General features: G+C 60.3%; 1 protein-coding gene across 13 annotated transcripts in view; it reads left to right on the top strand.

The window, feature by feature from the left end:
• The first annotated feature begins 2252 nt into the window (after positions 1–2252).
• Positions 2253–19641, top strand: part of NFIC (nuclear factor I C) — a 42415-nt gene continuing 25026 nt past the window's right edge. For 6 of the 13 annotated variants that reach the window (XM_015299678.4, XM_015299677.4, XM_015299676.4 and 3 more), the window contains exon 1: positions 15534–19488. In XM_015299678.4, the coding sequence (XP_015155164.3) occupies positions 18835–19488 (654 nt within the window). In that variant the 5' untranslated portion in view covers positions 15534–18834. Of the gene's footprint in view, positions 2283–4629; positions 4776–15533; positions 19489–19641 lie in introns of those variants that run through there. The other 7 variants (NM_001397307.1, NM_001397306.1, NM_001397303.1 and 4 more) reach the window with 2 other exon arrangements.

Below are 19641 nucleotides of genomic sequence, written 5' to 3'. Positions count from 1 at the left end.
GGGGGGGGGGGTGGGTGGTTGGACTCCTGGGGGGGTATTTGGGGGTGTTTGGGGGGGATTTGGGGTGTTGGAGAGGGGTTTGGTGATGTGGGGAGGGGGAGGGGTGACAGAGAGGGATTTGGGGGTGCCAGAGGGGGGTTTGGGGTGCTGGGGGGAAAGGTTGGGGTCCTGGGGGTGGTTATAGGGTGATGGGGTGGGATTTGGGGTCCGCAGGGGGATTTGGGAGTGCCAGGGGGGGATTTGGGGTGATGGGGAGAGATTTGGGGGTTCATGGGGAATCTGGGGTCCTGGAGGGGGATTTAGGGGTATGGGGAGGGCCCCCCAACTGGGGGGGAGCACATGGGGTACAGGGTGAGGGGTGTTTAGGGGGGGGTCCTGGGGGGTAGGAATGGGATTGGACCGGGGATGGGGGGGCATATGGGGATGGGGGTGTCTGTAGGGCAGGAATGGGGGGCAATGGGGATTGGGGGCATGGAATGGGGGGGTGGGATGGGGGGGTCCGTATGATGGGGTGAGTGGGGATTGGGGACGGGAACGGAATAGGGGTGTCTGTGGGATGGGGTATGGGGGGGGCACGGGGTGGGGGGGTCTGTTTATGGAATGGGGGTGGGATTGGGGGGTAATTGGGGCCGGGGGGGGTTCCGTGGAATTGGGGGGGTTGGGAATGGGGGAGGGGTATGGGGTAGAGGTGTGTGTGGGACGGGGGGGCGGTCGGTGGGATTGGGGTGGGGGGTCGGGGGATGGGGGTGCGATCTGGGGGGTGGCAGAGCTCTGTGGGATTGGGGGGGGGGAGTATGGGATGGGGGTGTCTGTGGGGTGGGGGGTGGGATCGGGGGAGGGGTCAGAGGATGGGGGTGACCGTGGGATGGGGGGCGTCTGTGGGATAAGAGGGGGTGTAATGGGGGGGGGGGGGGGGAGACCGGGGATGGGGGTTCTGCGGGATTGAGGGGGGGGGAAGGGGGTAATTGGGATCGGGATGGGGGGGAGTGCCCGCGGGGTGGGGGATGGGGGCCGCGCGGGTCGGGCGGTGCGGGGTTACGCCGCAGCCCCTCCCGCAGCGCCGCAGGGCGGGGCGGACGGCCGCGCTCCTCCCGCTCTGCGGTAACTCCGCACGGGGCCGCGCCCCCCCCCGCACCGCGGCGGGCAGCAACGGGGGCGGAGGAGGAGGAGGAGGAGGAGGAGGAAGGCCGGGGGCGGCCCCGCATCGCCGCAGCCCGGGGCGAGGGGAGGAGGAAGAGGCGGCGGTGCCATGGGGCTGCGGGGAGGAGCGGCGCGGGGCGCGGGGCTGCGCGGGGGGCGGGGGGGGGCGGCCGCCAGGGGGGGGGTTTTATAGGCGCGGAGCCCATCCCTCTGCTCGGGGTTTTTTTTTGGGTTTTTTTTTTTTTTTTTAAGAGATAATATTTATTAATTTTTTATTTTTTTCCTTTTTTATTATTATTGTTTTTAATTATTTTTTTTCTCTGTTTTTCCCTCCTTTTTTCCCCCCTTTTTCTTCCATTATTTTTTCCTTTCATTTTTTCCCCTCTTCCCTTTAATTTTCCCCTTTTATTTTTACCGTTTCCCTTTTTTTTTTAATTATCCCTTTTAAATTTTTTTCCCTTTATCCCTTTAATTTTTCACTCTTTTTTTCCCTCCCACCTCTTTCATTTTCCCTTCCTTTTCCCCATTTCATCCCCGTTATTTCATTCTTTTACCCCTTTCCCCATCTCATTATTTCACCTCATTTCACCCTATTATTTCCCCGCACCGTTTCCCCCCCTCCCCATTTTCACCCGTTTTTCACTTTATTTTTTCATCACTCTTCCCTCCCCCCCCCCCCCGCTCCACTTTATCACCCCCATTCCACCCCACCCCTTTTATTATCCTATTTCACCCTTTTTCCTTGCCCCGTTTTCCCTTATTTCCTCCTTCATTACCCCATTTATTAACACAGAACCCCTCACCCCATCTCCCCCCTTTCCCCCCCCCGCTGACCGCTCACCGAGGACGCCGCCCCCCCCATCATTGAGGCGGAGCCTTTTACGACCAACGTGATTTTTTAATTTTTTTTTTTTTTTTCCCCCCCCGCCAACATTTTTCTACGGTTTTTTTTCCCGGTGCCCCGCACACGTTTTAGCCCAAAATACCCCCAAAATACGCCAAAAAAAAAAAAAAGAAAAAAAAAAGAAAGAAAAAAAAAAGAAAAAAAAAAGAAAAAAAAAACCAACAACCCCAAAGCAACAACCAACAGCCGCCCCCCCCCGCCCAGCAGCGCTCGGGACCCGTTCATTGCAGTGGCGATGGTAGGTCCCGGTCCCGGTCCCGGGGCACTTTCATTTTCTCTTTACTCCCCCCCCCCCTCCCGCAGCGCGTTGTGCGTGCGTTACGCGGGGCCCCACGCGCAAAAGTTGGGGGGTGTCGGTTTGGGGTGGGGGGGGGGGGTTGGGGTTGAAGGGGGGGGGAATGGATGGGAGGGGCGGCTGCTCTGCCCCGCAGCGCGCAGCACCGCGGAGCCGCCCGAGTGTTGATGGGGGGGGGGGAGCGCGGTGCGCGGGGGGGGCGCGGCTGCGGAGGGTGAAAATGGCCGCGGGGAGGGGGTGGGGAGGGCGGCGGCGCTTTGAACTTGGAGGGGTCCGGAGTGGGGGAAAGGGGGGGGGAAGGGGGTAAAGTGGAGCGCGCACCCCCCCCCCCCCCCCTTCACACCCCACCCCCGGGTTAAAAAAAAAACACGCGTGGATGCGGACGCGTTGTGGAGTGGATGGCAGCGTGTTGGGGGGGGAGGGGTGGAATGGAAGCGGGGGGGGGAAGTGGGGGAGAAAAGGGGAAAATGAGGGGGAAATAGAGGTTGGGGGGAATAAGGGAGGGATGGAGGGGAAAAAGGGAATTAAGGGAAAAATGAAGGAGGAAATGCGGGGAGAAATGAAGGAGGAAATGAGGGGAGAAGCGAAGGAGGGAACGAAGGGGAAAGTTGAGGAAGGGGGGGGGGGGAAGGAAAAACGCGGAGAAGAAATCGGGAGAAAAGTTGAACGGCCGCGGGGAGGAACGAGAGCGAGAAGTTAAAAATTAAAGAGGGGAAAAAACAGAAAAGGCGAAAAAAAAAAAAAAAGCCAACACCAAACAAACCCCCGAATAATAACAGCGGATCGGGGGAGGAGGAGCCGCAGAAAGCGAAAGTTGCGGCGGTGCGCGGAGCTCCGTTCAGCCCCACGCGTGTCCGGGGGGCACCGGGACCCCCCCCGACCCCCCCATCCCCCGCGTAGGGCTGCGCGGTGCGGTGCGGTGCGGTGCGGAGCGGGGGATTCCCTTCGGGTTTTTGTTGCCGTAGCGAAGCTCGCTAATTAGGGTTCATTAACGCCGTGCGGAATTGGGGTTGGAGCGAGAAGTTCGCGGTTTTGGAGTTCGCCGCTTTTTTTTTGTTTTGTTTTGTTTTGGGGGGGGGGGGGAGAATAATAAAGCACGAAATGAATGGGGAGGGGTAGCGCGGGTGTCCCCCCCCCCCTCCCCAACACCCCCCCTACGGCCGTGAATCTGCAGTTTTAACGTGAATTTATTCCTATTCCGTAAACCCGCGTTGTTGATATTTTCCGCCATCCCGCTGATCTGCGGGGGGGGGGGGGAATAATATCTCCAAAAATAAAGGGAAAGTGACCCAAATCCGCGCCCAGCGGGGGCACGGGGGGACGCGGTACCCCCCCCCCCCCCCCACCTCCTCCCTTCCCCATCGCATCCCCGAAGGGGGTTCCTACATCTTTAAATGGGATGTCATATTTTGGGATGGGCTTTTTTTCCTTTTTTTTTTTTTTTTTTCATCACGTCACTTCATTCCTCGCTTTTTTTTTTTTTCTTCTTCTTCTTTTTCTCCCCCACCCCCCCCCCCCCCCCCCCCTTTTTTTTTTTTTTTTTTTTTTTGGCGTTTTCTCATCCTTTCTTTCCTCCCTTCTCTCATCTCGGATGGAGCCGCTTCCCCTCTAAGTTCCCCCCGTGAGCCCCTTTGCATGGGTCGTGTGCCCCCCCCCCCCCGCCCCCCCCCACCCCCGGTATAAAATGAGCCTTTTGCCTCTTTAAAAAAAAAAAAAAAAAAAAAAAGGAAAAGAGAAACAGCAAAACACCTCCTAAGAAAGAGAGAAAGAAAGAAAGAAAGACAGAAAGAAAGAAAGAAAGAAAAAGCGAGTGCTGCTTTATTTTTCCATTATTTTTTGGTTTTCATTTTTCAACTTTTGGCTTTTTGTTTTTCCGTTTTCTGCTTTTTATTACAGCATTTTTTTACTTTCCCATTTTCCCCCTTTTTACTCTTCCATTTTCCCTTTTTACTTTTCCATTTCCCCCATTTTTACTTTCCCATTTTCCCCCTTCTTTACTTTCCCGTTCCCCCTCCCTCCTTTCCCGTTTTCCCTTTCTCCTTTTCCATTTTTTCCCCTCATTTACTTTTCCGTTTTTCCCTCTCCCCCCCTTCCCCCCCCCCCCCCCACTTTTCCATTTATCCCCTTCAATTTCCATCTTTGAATTCTTTTTCTTTTTTCTTTTCTTTTGCATTTTTATTATTATTACTATTATTATTTTTGCAAGTCGGACCCTTTTTATTTCCTCCTCGCCCCCCCCCTTTGCTCGGGGCCGCCCCCCCTTGCTCCCTTGCCCCCCCCCGGGCCCCGCAGAGCTTCGCCGGAGAGAAAGAACGCGCGGACTGCTCCAGCCTCCGAAATGACTCAGTAACTTTTACGCCTCGAGTCTCAGCTCTGCAATTAGCCACTTTCCCAGCGCCGCTCGGGATGTATTCGTCTCCTCTCTGCCTGACCCAGGTAACCCCCCCCCCCCTATTCCTGCCCACCCCCCCCCCACCCCACCCCAGAATCCGAAAGCACTTTTATTCCTCGCTTGGCGATGCGAAAAAATAGATAGGATAATATTAAAATAATCATTTCTCTCTCCCCCCCCACCCCACCCCCCCCCGCGATAAAAATAATAACAGCCGTAGGGCGGGTTGTGCCGAGCGGTGCACGGAGAACCGCATTTTGCTGTCGCTTTCTGACACCCCCCCACCCCCCCCCCCCCCGCTGCTTGTTTTTGGGGTTTTTTAGGGTGTTTCGGGGGTTTTGCTGTCTCTGCTCTGCTCGGTGCTCCGGGGGGGTCATGGTTGTGCTGCGGTTTTGTTGTGCTGCGCGTGGAGATGTTGGGGACGCCGTCGGGGTTTGGGGTTTTCGGGGGTGACGCTGTGGGGTGGTGCAGGGAGGGTGGGGGGCTGCGGGATCGCTGTGCTGGGAAAGTTTTTTTCCTCCTTCCCCCCCCCCCCCCCCCCCTCGACTGTGTGCAGCGTGGCCGCACATGTTCATGGGGCAGAAGGAAGGGGGGGCACAGGGAAGAGTGGGGGGTACGGAGAGCTATGGGGGGCACAGGGGATTGAGGGGGGGGCGGAGATATGTGGGGTGCAGAAGGAAAGGGAGGGGGGGACACAGAGCAACGTGGGGTGTCACAGCGTTTGGTTCCGAGCACTCCGAGTTTTGGGATGGCCGCCCCGTGCGCCCGCTGTTGGGCTGCGTGGGGTGGAATCTGGGGGTCCCTTCTGTGCCCCCCCCCGGTTTGGGGACACCCTGTGTGTCTGGTGGTGACTGTGACCGTGCATGGGGACGTTGGTGGCAGCTCGGGTGCCGCCAACGTGGCCTGCTTGAGGGGCAGCCATGGTGGGGCCTGGCAAGCGGGGGACTCCCCAAAATGAACCCCCCTCCACTCCCCCCCAACCCTCATATCGGAGGTGGGGGGGAAGGGAGGGGGGGGGAGAGAGCGGCCGCCATTCTGCCTTTGCTCTGTCCTTATTTATTTAATGCTATTTATTTAATTGCGGAGCTGCCGTAACCTCTTCCCTGCTGGTGGCCGCCCGCGGGCTCCGGCCTTGTGCCACGCTCCCACCCCGCCGGGCCTTCGGGGTTCGCTGCGGCCTTCGGGGTTCGTTGAGGCCTTTGAGTTTTTGGGGGGGCCTTTCTGTTTTTTCGGGGGGCCTTTCGGGGTTTTTTGTCAGCTCGCTGTTTCTTAGGGGGGTGTTTTTATAGGGGGGCACCACTGGCAGCCCCCCCCTACCCACACTTTGGGGTCACACTCCCACATCGGGCCTAGCAGGCCCACCTCGGCGCCATGGGGTCTAACAGGAGCAGGCCTCACCGCAGGGCCTGGGCCTTACAGGGGGGCAGGGGGGCCCCCACAGACACGGTGCGGTTCACAAGGGGTGACCCCCTGAGGCCTGCACTCCCTATAGATATGGGGGGTGGGAAGGAGCCCCCCCAGGCTCTGCCCCAGGCCGGGCACTGCCACAGCACACGTGCCATGGTGGGGAGAGGCCGCGGGGTGCAGGGCCGGGGCCTGGCACGGTGCAGGCATGGCATGGGAACGGCACGGCACGGTGTGGGCACGGCGTGGGGGTGGGCACGGCATGGAGGTGGGTATGGGATAATATGGACGTGGGGATGGCGCGGGTGGGCAGCGCTGGGCTGTGCGGGTGACCCCGCTGACGGCGCTCCGGGCTCCACTTGGCACAGCTCACACCTCAAGCCGCCTTTTTTTTCTTTCCCCTGTTCCTATCCTTATTGTTTTCTTTTCTTCTGGCTTAAAAAAAAAATGTATTATTATTTTATTTCGTTATTCTTTTCTTTCTCCTTTCCTTTCTGTTCTTTTTCCTGTTCTGTATTCTCTTCTCTTCATTTTCGTCCCCCTCTTATTCTTTTCCCTCTTTTTTCTTTATTTTCTTTTCTCTCTCATTTTTTCCCTCCTTTTTTAATTTTCTTTTCTTTCTTATCAATTCCTTTTTTTAGTTTTCTTTTCCCTCTTCTTCCTTTATTTTCTCTTCCCTTTATTTTTTTTCCCTCTCTTTTGTCTTTCCTTTCTTTCCTCTTTTTCCTTCCCTTTTCTTAGTTATCTTCTCTCTTTCCTATATCTTCTTTTTGTCTTTTTTCCCCTTTTTTTCCTTTTCCCCTCTCTTTCTTTTCCCTTTTTCTTTTTTTACATTTTTTTCCCTCCTTTTTTTCCCTCTCTTTATTTTTTCCTCTCATTTTTTTCCTCTTTTTTTCCCCAATTATCTTTTCTTTTCAATTTCTTCTTTTTTCTCTCTCCTCCCTTTCTCCTTTTTAATACCTTCACTTTTCTCTCTTCTTTTTCCTTCACTCTCTGCTCTCTTGCCATTTCTCACTCTCTCTTTTCTCTTCTTTCTCTTTCACCTTCTCCCACTGCCCCGTGCCATCCCCACTCCCGGTTCTGTGTTTTGCAGTGGGGCAGCGCTCAGCAATGTGGGCAGCACATGGCTGGGAGCGTCTGCTCCCCAAACTGTGCCATTCCCTTTGCATGGGAGGGGGCAAATTTCCATCCGCTCGCTCCAGGCGGGCTGCAGCTCCCCTTTTTCCTGACGGGTCCTCTGCCTGAACCCGGCCCAGACGGGATCTGTGCCCACCAGACCCCTTCTCTGCGGCACAGCCACGCCAATCCCATCCCACTCGCGTGGCGGGAGCTCGGAGAGCTGCGGATGGTGATGTGGATACATTGGAACGTGCGCGGGACCCGCCCTGCCCTTGGCTTCGTGCATCTTCCCCGGACGCTGCCGCCATCCTCCCGTGTCCCCGCGTCCCTCCAGCCCATGGTGGCCGCTCTCAGCCCTGCATGGGCAGCTCCGTCCCATCCAGAGCCATCCCGAGCCCCGTGGCACCAAAATAACCCTGGCATAGGCGGCGGCCGTGACGCGCTGCTGGCCGGGGCTGCGGCAGGAGGGTGACATTGTGCCCCACTCAGCTGTCTGTCCCTGCTTAGGGACTTCCTCCCCTTCCCCCTGCTCACCTCTGTCCCCTCTCGGGGACCGGGCAGGAAATCAAGACGGAGCTGCCCAGATTAGCAGGGAAGCGGCACCGGCATCACAGCCAAGGGCTGTGCACAAGGGGGGGGTCCGGCTGTTGGCACCCCGAAGCAGCCCCAGCGCTGCGCACCCATCACCATCCCCATGATCCCCACCGCAGGGTGGGCACAGGGGAGCGATTTTCCCAAATTTGCAGGAGATTTGCAGGTTGGACATGAGGCTGCAATGTTTTCTCATCTCGCTGTGCAATCCCAGAGCCCGGTTGCGACCCCCCATTGGGATCCCGACCCCCAGCACCGTACAGTGTGGGGCAGGAGCTGATAGGGAGCAGCGGGGTTACAACGTGGGGAGCTCACCCTGCTGCCCTCGCCCCTCAGCCGTGCCCCAGTGCCACGTTTTGCACAGATGTGTCCTTGCAGGGCTGTGATTTCAGGGCTGGGGCCGTGCGCCTGGCTCAGATTTGGGGACGTCAGTACTGTGGGGACATCGGTGGTCCCCACACCAGGTGCCACCCTCAGGACCGGGGACACGTCGCTCCACGGCGCAGTGCCATGATAAGCGTCGTGGCCACGTGGCCTTTCCTTGTGGCTTTGTGTGCCCGCGGGGCCATCCCCATGGCGCAGTGGGACCATGCACGGTGCCACCACCGCCTGCTTGAGCATGTGGCTACCTGAGCACCTGAAGGTCCCATTGGGAACCTCTTTGGGGCAGGGGTGACCCCGCTCCTGGGGTTTTGGGGATGGGAGTGTGGTGCAGCCAGCGCCTCGCCCCTCCACCAGTAGCTGCGGCAAACTGGTTTACTGGTTTCCAGCCGGGAGCTCAGATCAGCTGCCAAAGCATCGGAGCCGCTCGCCGGGAATGGGGGGGGGGGAGGAGGGAGAGAGGGAAGGTTGCAACACACTTTCAATTCTCCCATCTGCTGAGCATTGTTTCGGAAAAACAATGGGGCTGTTCTTTAAGTGCAACCTTCGGGAGCGCCTGGCTTTCCCCGGCTGTGCCCGCCGTGCCGTGCCCGGGACCTCACTGGTTCTGCCCGCTCCAATTTTAAATAGATAAAAATAGATCCTTTCTTTGCACGCGATTTATGGACAGGAGTGCTCGTTGGGGCAGGATGAGGCCCTCAGCTCTGCGGCATCACCTTGAACTTGGGCTGCGCACCATAAATTTGCTGCCGCGCTGCCCGGCCATAATTCTCCCTCCCTTCTCCCCATCCAGGAGCCCAAAGTGTGCAGAGAGCTGCGAGGAACAAAGCCTGATGTGAGCGGGGAACTGCTCCGTGTGTTGCCTTTTCCCTCCCCACGCCAGGCTGCCCAGAAGGGATGCTCTCATCCTCCACCCCAGGGCTTTTTCTCCGTGCGCCATGGCCACGTTCTCTTGGTTCCCTTTGGTGCAGCCCTGGTGTGATTCCACAGTGGCAAAGGAGCACCCCTGGGTGCCCAGCGCTGTGAATTAAATGGGCACCCACCCCTCTGTGCCACGCAGCATTTAGCATTGATGCGTGGCTTGCAGGGTGTTGTGCCCGTGGGGCACAAAGCGGAGCACGGCGTCCCCTGCCTGACTGGTGGTGGTGACATGTCCCAGGATGGCACCGAGGATGGCGTGCCCATCCTGCTCACTGTGCCCAGTGCCAGGACCCCAGTGCTTGGTGCAGAGCCATGGGGAAGGTGATGGTGTTGGTGCTGTGGCTCTTCCTGCGTGGGAGGAGCAGATGTGTTGTTGGGTATCGCCATGAATCTGAGTGCTTGGGAGACAGAGGGGCACGTGTGCCCCATCCCTGCAGCCATGCTGAGGGCCATGGGCACAACCCTGGGTCTGTGAGCAGCGTGTTGGTGCAGTTTGAATACGGGGGAGCCACGGGTTTGGGGTTTCTCCCGTGGGGTGCAGCAGGCACATCAGAGCTGTGTGCTCCACGGAGGTGTTGGTGCCTCAGTGTTGCTGGGTAGGGCCAGCACTGCATGGCATCACCGGTGCTGCGTGACATCCCAGAGGGGAACCCGAGACTGAGTGTGTGCGCATAGCACTGCAGTGGGGTGGAGGCGCCCTACTGGGGTTCGGTTTGCACGCTCCGAGTTAGCACCAGGACAAGGCTGAGCCCCTTGGGGAGGAATGGAGGACGGAGCCATGGGGGTCCCCGCGGGCATCCCGCTGCCGGGTCCCAGCTTGCAGCGGGCACACGGCCGCCTCGCCATCCGTCACGTCGGCCCTGGGCAGGCATCCCCCGCGGCCGCGCCGCGCCGTGCCAGCTTGGCCGGCACCCAGCGCCCTGCACCGCCGCCAAGCCCCTGTGCTTCCCAAGTCCTGGCGAGGAGCTGGGAAAGGATCCCGCTGCCCAGGTGCGGGGAGCACGGGGCGGGCCGTGCCAAGGATTGATTTCTCGGTTAACTCGCTGCTGCTTTCAAAGCGCATTAATCCGCCCGTCACCTGCCAGCAGCCATCCATAAGCGGCGTTTTGGGCAAAATCCCCAGCTCCGAGCTGGGCATTCCCCTCCTGGCCGCGGAGCCGGCACCCGGCCCTCCTGCTGACCCCTCAGCTTTGTGGGTTTTGTTCTTTTTTTGTTAGGAAAAGGGGCTCGCGTGGTGTTTTTTAAGACGTTTTCTGCTCTCCTTGCAAAGGGCCCCTCTGTGCCGAGAAAGCGCTATTCGAGCGGCCGCCGTCCAAAAAAAACCCCCAACATGTTTCTGATCACCAAAACCCAAGAAATATTTTTACTTTCAAAGGAAAAAAAAAAAAAGAGAGAGAGAAAGAAAGAAAGAAAGAGAGGGAGAGAAATGTTGATTTTCCACCCAGACATTTCCTTTCTTCCCCGAACTGAGAGGCGCCGCTCCCTGCGCCAGGGGCTCCCATTTGGGGTACCCCAAAGCCCCACGGCCCTGCCCCGGGTTGGCACTGTGTCCCTGCAGTCCCCCGTGCTTTGGGGAAAGTGAGACGGCCAGCAGTGTAAGGCGAGCTGCGAAATCTCCTTTGGTAACCTGTGCGCCAGGACGGGCGGGCGCACGGCGTGAATACCAATGAAGGGAAAAAGTGCAGAGTAAAGGGTTTTGGATGGAAATGGCATCGCAGGAGGAGGAGAAGCCGGGAGCCAGCACGGATGCTGGAAGTGTGTGGGTGCGTGTGGGTGTGCACGTGCACCGTGGCACCGCTGTGACCATCCCCGCGTCGGTGCCGCGTCCCCGTGGTGCCCGGTGGCGGTTACCCCGAAGCGGTGAGGCCGAAGGGGGACCGCTCCTCTTCCTCTCCTGATTTTTTGGATCAAAGTCTCCGGGGGCAGAGAACGGGGCCTGTGTGAGCAGAGCCCTGGCAGCACGCCACCCCGCTGCCTTCCCGGAGAGTTTGTTAAACAAATTTCTCTTAATTGCACGAGGCAAGGAGCAAGTCGTCGTCGGATGGAGAAAAAAAAAAAGAAAAGGGGGAAAAAGGATGGGGAAATTCCCCTCTGCTCAGCCACCCCGAGCAGCACGTTTTGGCTGCGGGGTGTCCCGGGGTCACCCAGTGCCTTGCAGCCCGATGGCATTCTGCTGTTGGGAAGGGTCCTCTGTGTGTGTGCAGTCTTTGAAATCGAAACCCGGCGGTGCAGTGAGTGCGGAGAGGGATAAAAGCTCAGCGCTGCGGCGGCGTAATCTCTTTACCAGGTCTGGGCTGTGCCGGACCCATAAGGGAAGGAGCAGGGCTCCCGCTGAGGTCATGGCTATAGATAGATAGCCCTCAGCCCTAGATGTGTGCAGCGCTGCTGCGTTGCTTTGGCTCTGCCAGCAGCTCCCCGAAATGGGGAGAGCTGTGGGGAACGCGGTGCTTCCGGGGGTCCTGCACCCATGGGTGTGCATGGAGGCCGTGTCCCCAGCCCCAATGCAGAGCACCCTTCTCCGTCTGTTTCCTGCGAGGTTGAGCTGTGCAGATGCTCCTGAGCAAAAGCCACGTGAGGGGATGCAGGGCTGCACCCGTGGGTGCTGTGCAAAACCCCGTGCTCCAGAAATGGCAGCACCCAAGTTGGTCTGCAGGATGGGGCCGTGCTCTGCACCCTGCATCCTAAAGGAGCACCCAGGTTGGTTTGTCGGATGGGGCCGTGCTCCCCCTTGCACCCAGCTCCTTTGGGAACACAGAGATGTGGCTGCAGCCCCACAGCCCCATACGTGGCCCCATACACAGCCCCACTCCCTGCAGTGGGTGCTGGCACTGAGGGTGCCCCGCGGTGCCGGAGCGCCGGGGTGGCTCGGAAAGGCGTTGTCGATGCGGGGCACTAAAAATAGAGAGCCATACTGGGATCTTAATGGGACTTTGTGGGAAACCTGGAAACATTTTCTCATCCCCATAAATGAGTCCAGATGCATTAGCGATGACTGCATCGCATCCTGAGGTGCCGCCGGAGGAAAGCAGGACGCGCTCGCGAGCTCCTTGCCCTGCGGTGGTAGAGTGGGAATGCTGGGGATGGGGGGGTGCAGTGCTGCGGTGCCATCACCGTGGGGTTCCCAAAGCCCCGCACTGGGGCAGCAGTGCCTCACCCCATCGGAGGGCCGTGATGCCTGGGGACACCCAGCCCGTGTGGGTTTCCTTCCCTTGGGCACCGCAGCGGGTGACGGGGACGTTGGCCCCGCTTGAGGACCTTGGACTCGTGCGGGTGATGGCTTGGGGCCAGGCTGGGCAAGTGGCCCAGTGCTGGTGGCCCGTGGATGCCCCGTCACGAGGCAGGCTGGCACTGTGGTGTGGCAGTGTCACTTAGCGGTGACAGCGGTGTCCTGGGAGATGAGGACCCATCAGTGCGTTCTGCCCCTTTGGGGGTGATTTTACAGAGCGCAGTGCCTCGGTTTCCCCATCTCTGCACACCCTCGTGCCCCTCCCAGCCCAGTCCCCAAGCAAGACCGTGTCCCCAAGCCCTGGCGTGACTCGCAGGAGCTGGAGCTGAGCGTGGCCAGATGGGACACAGGCACTGGGAAGGGGGGGGGGGCCGGGGGGGCCGTGAACTCTTCACCGCAGCCAATCCTCCCGCGAGGTCGCCGGCCGCGCCGCGAAAGGCCGGGGTTATTTTTAAGCAGTGACATGCTGCCAGCACGAGGCTGGGTTTGCTGGGGGGGGGGGCACACTGTGGGCACCCCGGGGAGGGGCAGGTGTTGAGCTGGGTGTGATGGAGCTGGGGGGGCTGGAGGGGGGGGTGCACCCTTTGGATGTGCGGTGCTCCGTGTGCTGGGGGGCGTAGAGCCCTCACAATATGGGCACCCATAGAAGGGGGTTGGGGTCCCCCCTGGCACCTCCATACCTTTATCGGTGCGGGAGAGGAGGGAATTAATCCCCCTCGGAAAGGCCAGGAGGGAGCAAGCAGGGCTAAAAATACAGCGGGAGGGAAATAAAACCTCCTGCGTCAGGGGCTAAAGCCGAGCTGAGAGCCCCACGCTGCCCAGGGGGGGCACAGGGGATGCTGGGGGGGCACTGCTGCCAGCGCTCCCAGTGCCGGCCTTCAGTCCCTCCTGCCTCAGTTTCCCTGTGCGCAGGCAGCAGTGCCGGCCTGGCTGCACGCAGCCACCATCCCCCCGTGTCACATCCTGGGGGGTCTGGGGGGGTCGAGCACTGCCCCAGCTGACGCAGGGCCGGGTGGAGGAGCTGGCAGGCTCGTTGGCAATCTCTTTTTTTTTTCTTTTTATTTTTCCAGTTCCATAAAACGTTTCCCTTCGTCTCAGCCCCGGGGGGGGGTGGGGGGGGGGGATTGGCTGGGAAGCCACGTGGCTGTAGAGCTGGCGGCTACGGGACGGTTCTTGGGGTGGAGGGGGGGTGGGGACGCATTTCCTTGGTGTGTCCCCACTGCCCGTCCCTTGCGGGCGCCGTGCCTCAGTTTCCCCATCCTCATCCTTAGGGTCAGGGATGTGGCCGAGCTGTTTGTCCCCCACCCCTTGGGGACGGCACCTGGGGGCACCTGGTGGTATGGGGACACCTGGGGCTGCTCCGCTTGGCTCGCATCCACGCAGCGCTGGCACCTGAGCCCGGGGCTGCGAAGAGAGCTGCTTTTCTTCCTGCTGTTTTCCAAAGCAACTGGCAAGTTTGCTGCTGCTGTGGCCTCCCGTGACCCAGGGAAGCTCCCGGCCCCGCAGCACCTGCACCGGCATCGCCGCCCGCCCCGGCACGTAGGCGCGAGCACCGGCACCGCTCGGGGGCTGCTGCAGCCCTGCGGGGGTACGGGCTTCAAAGGAGGCAGTGGGGCGTTTGGGGTTAGGGAATGGGGTGCTGGGGTGTCACGGGGTTAGCACGTGTTGGGGTTAGCATACACCAGGTTGGAGTTTGGGGGTTTGGGGATGGTGGTATCCCATCCTCGGTGTCCCCGCCTGGTTCTGCGCTGGTGTCTGCGTGATGCTGCTGAGCTTCAGGGTGGTTGATGGAGCGTTTTGCTGTCCGTGTGTCCATCCTGGCTGACCCTCTGGCTGAATCCATCCTGCCCTTAGGATGGGGGGCTGCATTGGGCACGCTCCCGCCTTTGTACCGTGCCTATGGGGTGCCAGCAGCAGTAGGGATGGGGGCAGTGGGCTCTGCACGGGCACAGAGCGCTGCTGGGAGGTGGCACTGCGTCCTCCTGCAGCCCCGGCGTGGGCTGTGAGCATTTTGCAAGCACGGGGCCGGGTCGTCCCCACCCCAAAGCAGGGAGAGATGGGGACGGAGCAGCTGTCACAGCATGTTCTGCCCCTGGGCACCTCCGGCTGCTGTGGCACAGCGCGTTCCGTCCCCACCGAGCTCTGTGTCCCGGCCCCTGCTTGGGGTGACAGTGAGGGGCTCACTTTGTCCCCAGGCTCAGGGTGGCACTGCTTGTATCCACCACTGTCCCATGTCCCTGCTTGCACCACACGCCCATCCTGCATCCCCTGTGCGGCTGATCTCGGGGTGCACCCCATGGGGAACCCCCCACGTGTGGGCCATCTCAGAGCATCCAGCTCTTCCCCACACGCTGGCCCCACTTGGCGAACGCGTGCAGCCTTTGTCTCTCCCCTGGTTCTGTTCTGAAGGTGCTCTGGGCGTTGGTTTATGCAGCACACAGCACCCAGTGTGCCTCAGTTTCCCTCCCGGCCGCTCACCTGCACCGGGACCTGCAGAGCCGGCCGGGAAGCTCGGCTGCACCGTGCCAGAGAGCAGCAAAAATTATGAATAAGCTCTCATTAATAAATACTTGATGATGAATCCAAATAGATTTCCTCCTCTGGAGCAATTATTGTAAAATGGGCTCTAATATGTTGCAGGGACGGCCCCAAGAAAGGTTGGGTGCATTTCAGGGACTAAGTGCCTTCCTTCAATACACTCTAATGAGCACTTTCAAATCATTTGCATCTGTCTCGGCAACAGGTCTCATTACCAGGTTAACTTATTACCGAGCGCCGTTGCTGTGAACAGTTAATAAGCGGCTACCGGAGGCCTCGCCGTGCGCCCGTGCATTCGTGGGGAAACCAACAGCGGGCCGAGCGCAGGGAGCGTCTCCCCACCTGCACCGTGGGTTTGCATGACAGCCAGGATTGGGGTTTGGGGGAATAGGGGAGCGCGGTGCATCCATCCCCCTGCTCACAGCGGGTTCCTGCAGGGCACGGCGCAGAGCGCAGCGTGCCAGCCCCTGCCTGGGCTCGTCCGGCTGCGGGGATTGGGAGCTGGCAGCCACAGAGCCGGCAGCGTTTTTGAGGTGTGTGTTTGGCTGGCGGAGAGGCTGAGCATCCTTTAATAACACCAACCCTGTGTGGTCTGCGCGGGGCTGAGGTGCTGCCAGCGCGTCCCGCACCTCTCCGCACCGCGCCGGGATCGGCGATGCTGGTGGGGAGCGCGACCCGCCGTCACCGTCAGTCCCATCCCATTCCCTCCTCCTCCTCCTCCTCCTCCCCCCCCATGAAAACTGCTCGGGAATTTCCTGAGGAAACGTGGGGTTTTGGTGCTTTTTTTTTTTTATGTTGGAAAATTCAGAGCTCACGGAGCTCGGCAGAGCTGTTTGGATGAGGTGCTCCTGCAAGGGATCCTCAGATCGCCCTGCTGTGATGCCATCATGCCGTGGGACCTGTGCCACGGTGCCCGTGCTGTGGTACCCATGCTGTGATGCCCATGCTGTAGTGCTGCTGCCATAGTGCCTGTGCCGTAGTGCACGTGCCATGCGCCCATGCCGTCAGTGCACACTCCTTGGTGCACATACTGTCATTCTTGTGCCATGGTGCCCACGCCGTGCTGCCGGTGCCGTGCCGCTCGTGCCATCGTGCTTGTGCTCTGGTGCCCATCCCGCAGTGCCTGTGATCCACATGCTGTGATACCCGGTGCTCGGCATGCAGCATGGAATTGCCCACCCTTCCCGTGTGCAGGAAGGGTTGCCCCCCCCCGGTGACACGTCCCTGGGTGGCACAGTGCATCCCCCTCTGTCTCCAGGGCGGAAGGCACCTCGCTGTGCTGCTAATCCTGGCATGGCGTGCCCAGCACCACACAGGGCATCCATCCATCCGTCCCAGATGGGCACTGGGATGGAGCCGAGGTTTGCTGTGCCTCGGTTTCCCCTTCCAGCAAACGCTCCCCTGCCTGGAAGGGTGGTTTGGGGGGGGCCCGGTGCCGGCAACACCCCGGTGCCAGCAGCACCCCGACGTGGGAGGCTCCTCCCCGGGTTGCGGGGCTTTACAAGCCCGGGCTGGAAGGGCCCCAAGAACAGGCTCTGCTGCCAGATTCCCGGCCGGAAATGCCCTGAGAACAGCCTTGTCTGTGGTATTGCAGCATGTCTCTGCTTCCCAGCCCGGCAAATGAAAAACAACAGGGGAAAAAGTTAACCAGCCCTGTGCCGGCGCTGCGTCGTGCCGCTGCGAGGCGGCAGGCTTCGGGGTGACCGGTGACCCTGGGGGTCCCCAACCTCGAGCAGCGGGGATCTGGGAACCACAGCCACGGTGTCCCCAAACCGTCCTGGGTGCCACGGGGACGCGGCTCCCTGCTGGGATGGCTGTGAGCCTTGGCTGTCCCCAGGCGCAGCGTCCTCCCGGCTGTCCCTGTGCCCCCGCCTGGCCCCGCTAAAGCAGCTTAGCTCGGTGCAGCATCCCCGTGCAGGATAAGCTGGGCGGGAGGGAAAGTTGGCGCGGGGCTGATCGGCTTTGGGTCCGGCTCCCGGCTCGCCCTAATCCCACCGCGGTGCCTATGGGGTGAGAGGGGCCCCGCTGGCCATCGTCACCCTGCAGTGGGGCCATCTGGAGGGCACCCCTGTCCCCGTTCCCAGTGCTCCCTCCCCACTGTCCCTGCAGTGGGACGACACCAGCGCCCTCCGGCTGCCCCTGCCCGGGGTGTTGGCGGGGCCGGGGTATGGCAGCAATTTGTAGGGCTTGCCTGGATAACCGGCCACCAAGGAAGATCAGCCGCCCACCGCCCCGGCCAAGTATTGTTTTTGGAACTTGCTGCTTCTTTTTTCGGCTCCTGTCTTACTTTTCTTTGACCTTCTTCCCTGATTTAAGACACATGCCCAGCCCTTGCCCAGCTGCAGTGAATTAGCGGCTGCTGCTGGGGAGGGAATCAGACCCTGCGGCCACGCGGGGCTGCGGACAGCCCGGGAGCAGCCGGCAGGGGCGAGTCCATGGGCAGGATGAGTCCTGTGGGCAGGATGGGGTTCTGTAGGCAGGATGGGATCCTATGGGCAGGATGAGTCCTAGGGGCAGGATGAGTCCTAGGGGCAGAATGGGGTCCTATGGGCAGGATGGGGTGCTATGGGCAGGATGGGGTCCTATGGGCAGAATGGGGTCCTATGGGCAGGATGGGGTGCTATGGGCAGGATGGGGTCCTATGGGCAGGATGGGATCCTATGGGCAGAATGGGGTCCTTTGGGCAGAATGGGGTCCTATGGGCAGGATGGGGTCCTATGGGCAGGATGGGATTCTGTAGGCAGGATGGGGTCCTATGGGCAGGATGGGATCCTATGGGCAGAATGGGGTCCTATGGGCAGGATGGGATTCTGTTGGCAGGATGGGATCCTATGGGCAGGATGAGTCCTATGGGCAGGATGGGATCCTAGGGGCAGAATGGGGTCCTATGGGCAGGATGGGGTCCTATGGGCAGGATGGGATTCTGTAGGCAGGATGGGATCCTATGGGCAGGATGGGGTCCTAGGGGCAGAATGGGGTCCTATGGGCAGGATGGGGTGCTATGGGCAGGATGAGTCCTATGGGCAGGATGGGATTCTGTTGGCAGGATGGGATCCTATGGGCAGGATGAGTCCTATGGGCAGGATGGGATCCTAGGGGCAGAATGGGGTCCTTTGGGCAGGATGGGGTCCTATGGGCAGGATGGGATTCTGTTGGCAGGATGGGATCCTATGGGCAGGATGGGGTCCTAGGGGCAGAATGGGGTCCTATGGGCAGGATGGGGTGCTATGGGCAGGATGGGGTCGTATGGGATGATGAGGTTCTGTGGGCAGGATGAATCCTGTAAGCAGGATGGGAATCCTGTGGTCAGGATGGATCCTATGAACAGGATGTGATCCCATGGGCAAGATGGGATCCTATGGGTAGGATGGATCCAACGCGCGGGATGGATCCCTTATGGTGTATGAAGGGCTAGAGCTCAGGTGATGCTGCTGGGGTTAGTAGGGGGGAAAAATGGATCTGGAGTAGGGACCATCAGCTTCCAGGGTGGAGTTGTGCTGGAAAATAATGGGGTTTGTGCATGGGGGGACTTCTGGGGTTGGTGGGGCTGTGCTGGTGGGCTGTGCTGGGTCAGGGGACAACAGGGCTGTGCTGGGGCAGTGGAGCCGGCGTGGGGCTGCTGTGGGGCTGCTGTGGGGCTGCTGTGGGGCTGAGGGCCCTGCGCTGGAGCAGGGAGCAGTGAGGTCGCTTGGGGACAGGGCTGCGGTGGCCGTGGCGCAGCTCCTCCCGGCTGCACTGAGACCCCGCACTCTGCTTCGCCCTTTCCTCGCTGCAATCGCCGTCAGAGGGAAGCAAGAAAATAAGGGGAGGAGGTGCTTTTTGGAGGGTTCGGTGGCCGCGCTTTGCCACCTCCCAGCTGGGATTTGGGGCGTGGGGGCTGTTCCCAATGCAAACCCAAGCACGGATTTTTCCGAACTGGGAGAATGGGACGAGGGAAGGAGGGGCCGTGGAGATGGATGCACTTTCCTTGTTTTCTTTCGGGGACGGACTCGTCCAGCAGCCAAATGGAAAAAGGCAGTCAGAGCACGCATTGCTCACCGGGCTGTGCGCCAGCAGCCGGGCTGCCCAGAACTGGGGCAACCTGGGGGGAGTTCCCTCACGCCGCGGGGAGCCCCGCCGTGCCCGCCCCGTGCCCGCAGCACATGGCAGCCCGGGTGCTGGGAGATGCTTGGCGTCCGGGCGAGGTGTGGGGCGGCCCCCGTGGCTCCATTGCACCCTGGCAGGATTTATGGGGGCGGGGAGTGATGTCTGTGCCCCCCTTGGCATCGCAGTGGCACCAGGGTCCCTGTCCCTGTGGTGGGCACGTGCCATGTCCCTGCCCTCTGGGTGCTGGCTGGATGGGGACCTGGCACAGTGTGCCCCCACAAGTGGCCTTGGGAGAGTTTGGGGACATTGTTTGTCCCTGCTGGGGCACCACAAGTGGCTGGGGTTGGGTTTGGGACACCAGATCTGCCCTCAGTGGGGCTCTACGGGTGGCCATGAGTGGGTCTGGGGACACCAAGTCTGCCCCATTGGTGCTCTACAGGTGGCTGGGGTTAGGTTTGAGACACCAGTTCTGCCCCAGTGGGGCCCTACAGGTGAGTCTGGAGACACTAGGTCTGACCCCAGTGTGGGCCCTACAAGTAGATGAGGTTGGGTTTGGGGACACGGGGCCTGGCCCCACAAGCGGCCAGGGCTGGGTTTGGGGGCCTGTCCCCATCGCGGCCCTACAAGTGGGTGAGGCTGGGTTT

Source organism: Gallus gallus, chromosome 28 (genome assembly GCF_016699485.2).
Source record: "Gallus gallus isolate bGalGal1 chromosome 28, bGalGal1.mat.broiler.GRCg7b, whole genome shotgun sequence".
Lineage (NCBI taxonomy): Eukaryota > Metazoa > Chordata > Aves > Galliformes > Phasianidae > Gallus > Gallus gallus.
Note: the sequence above shows the minus strand (reverse complement) of the source record. Positions and strands in the feature narration are given on the sequence as shown.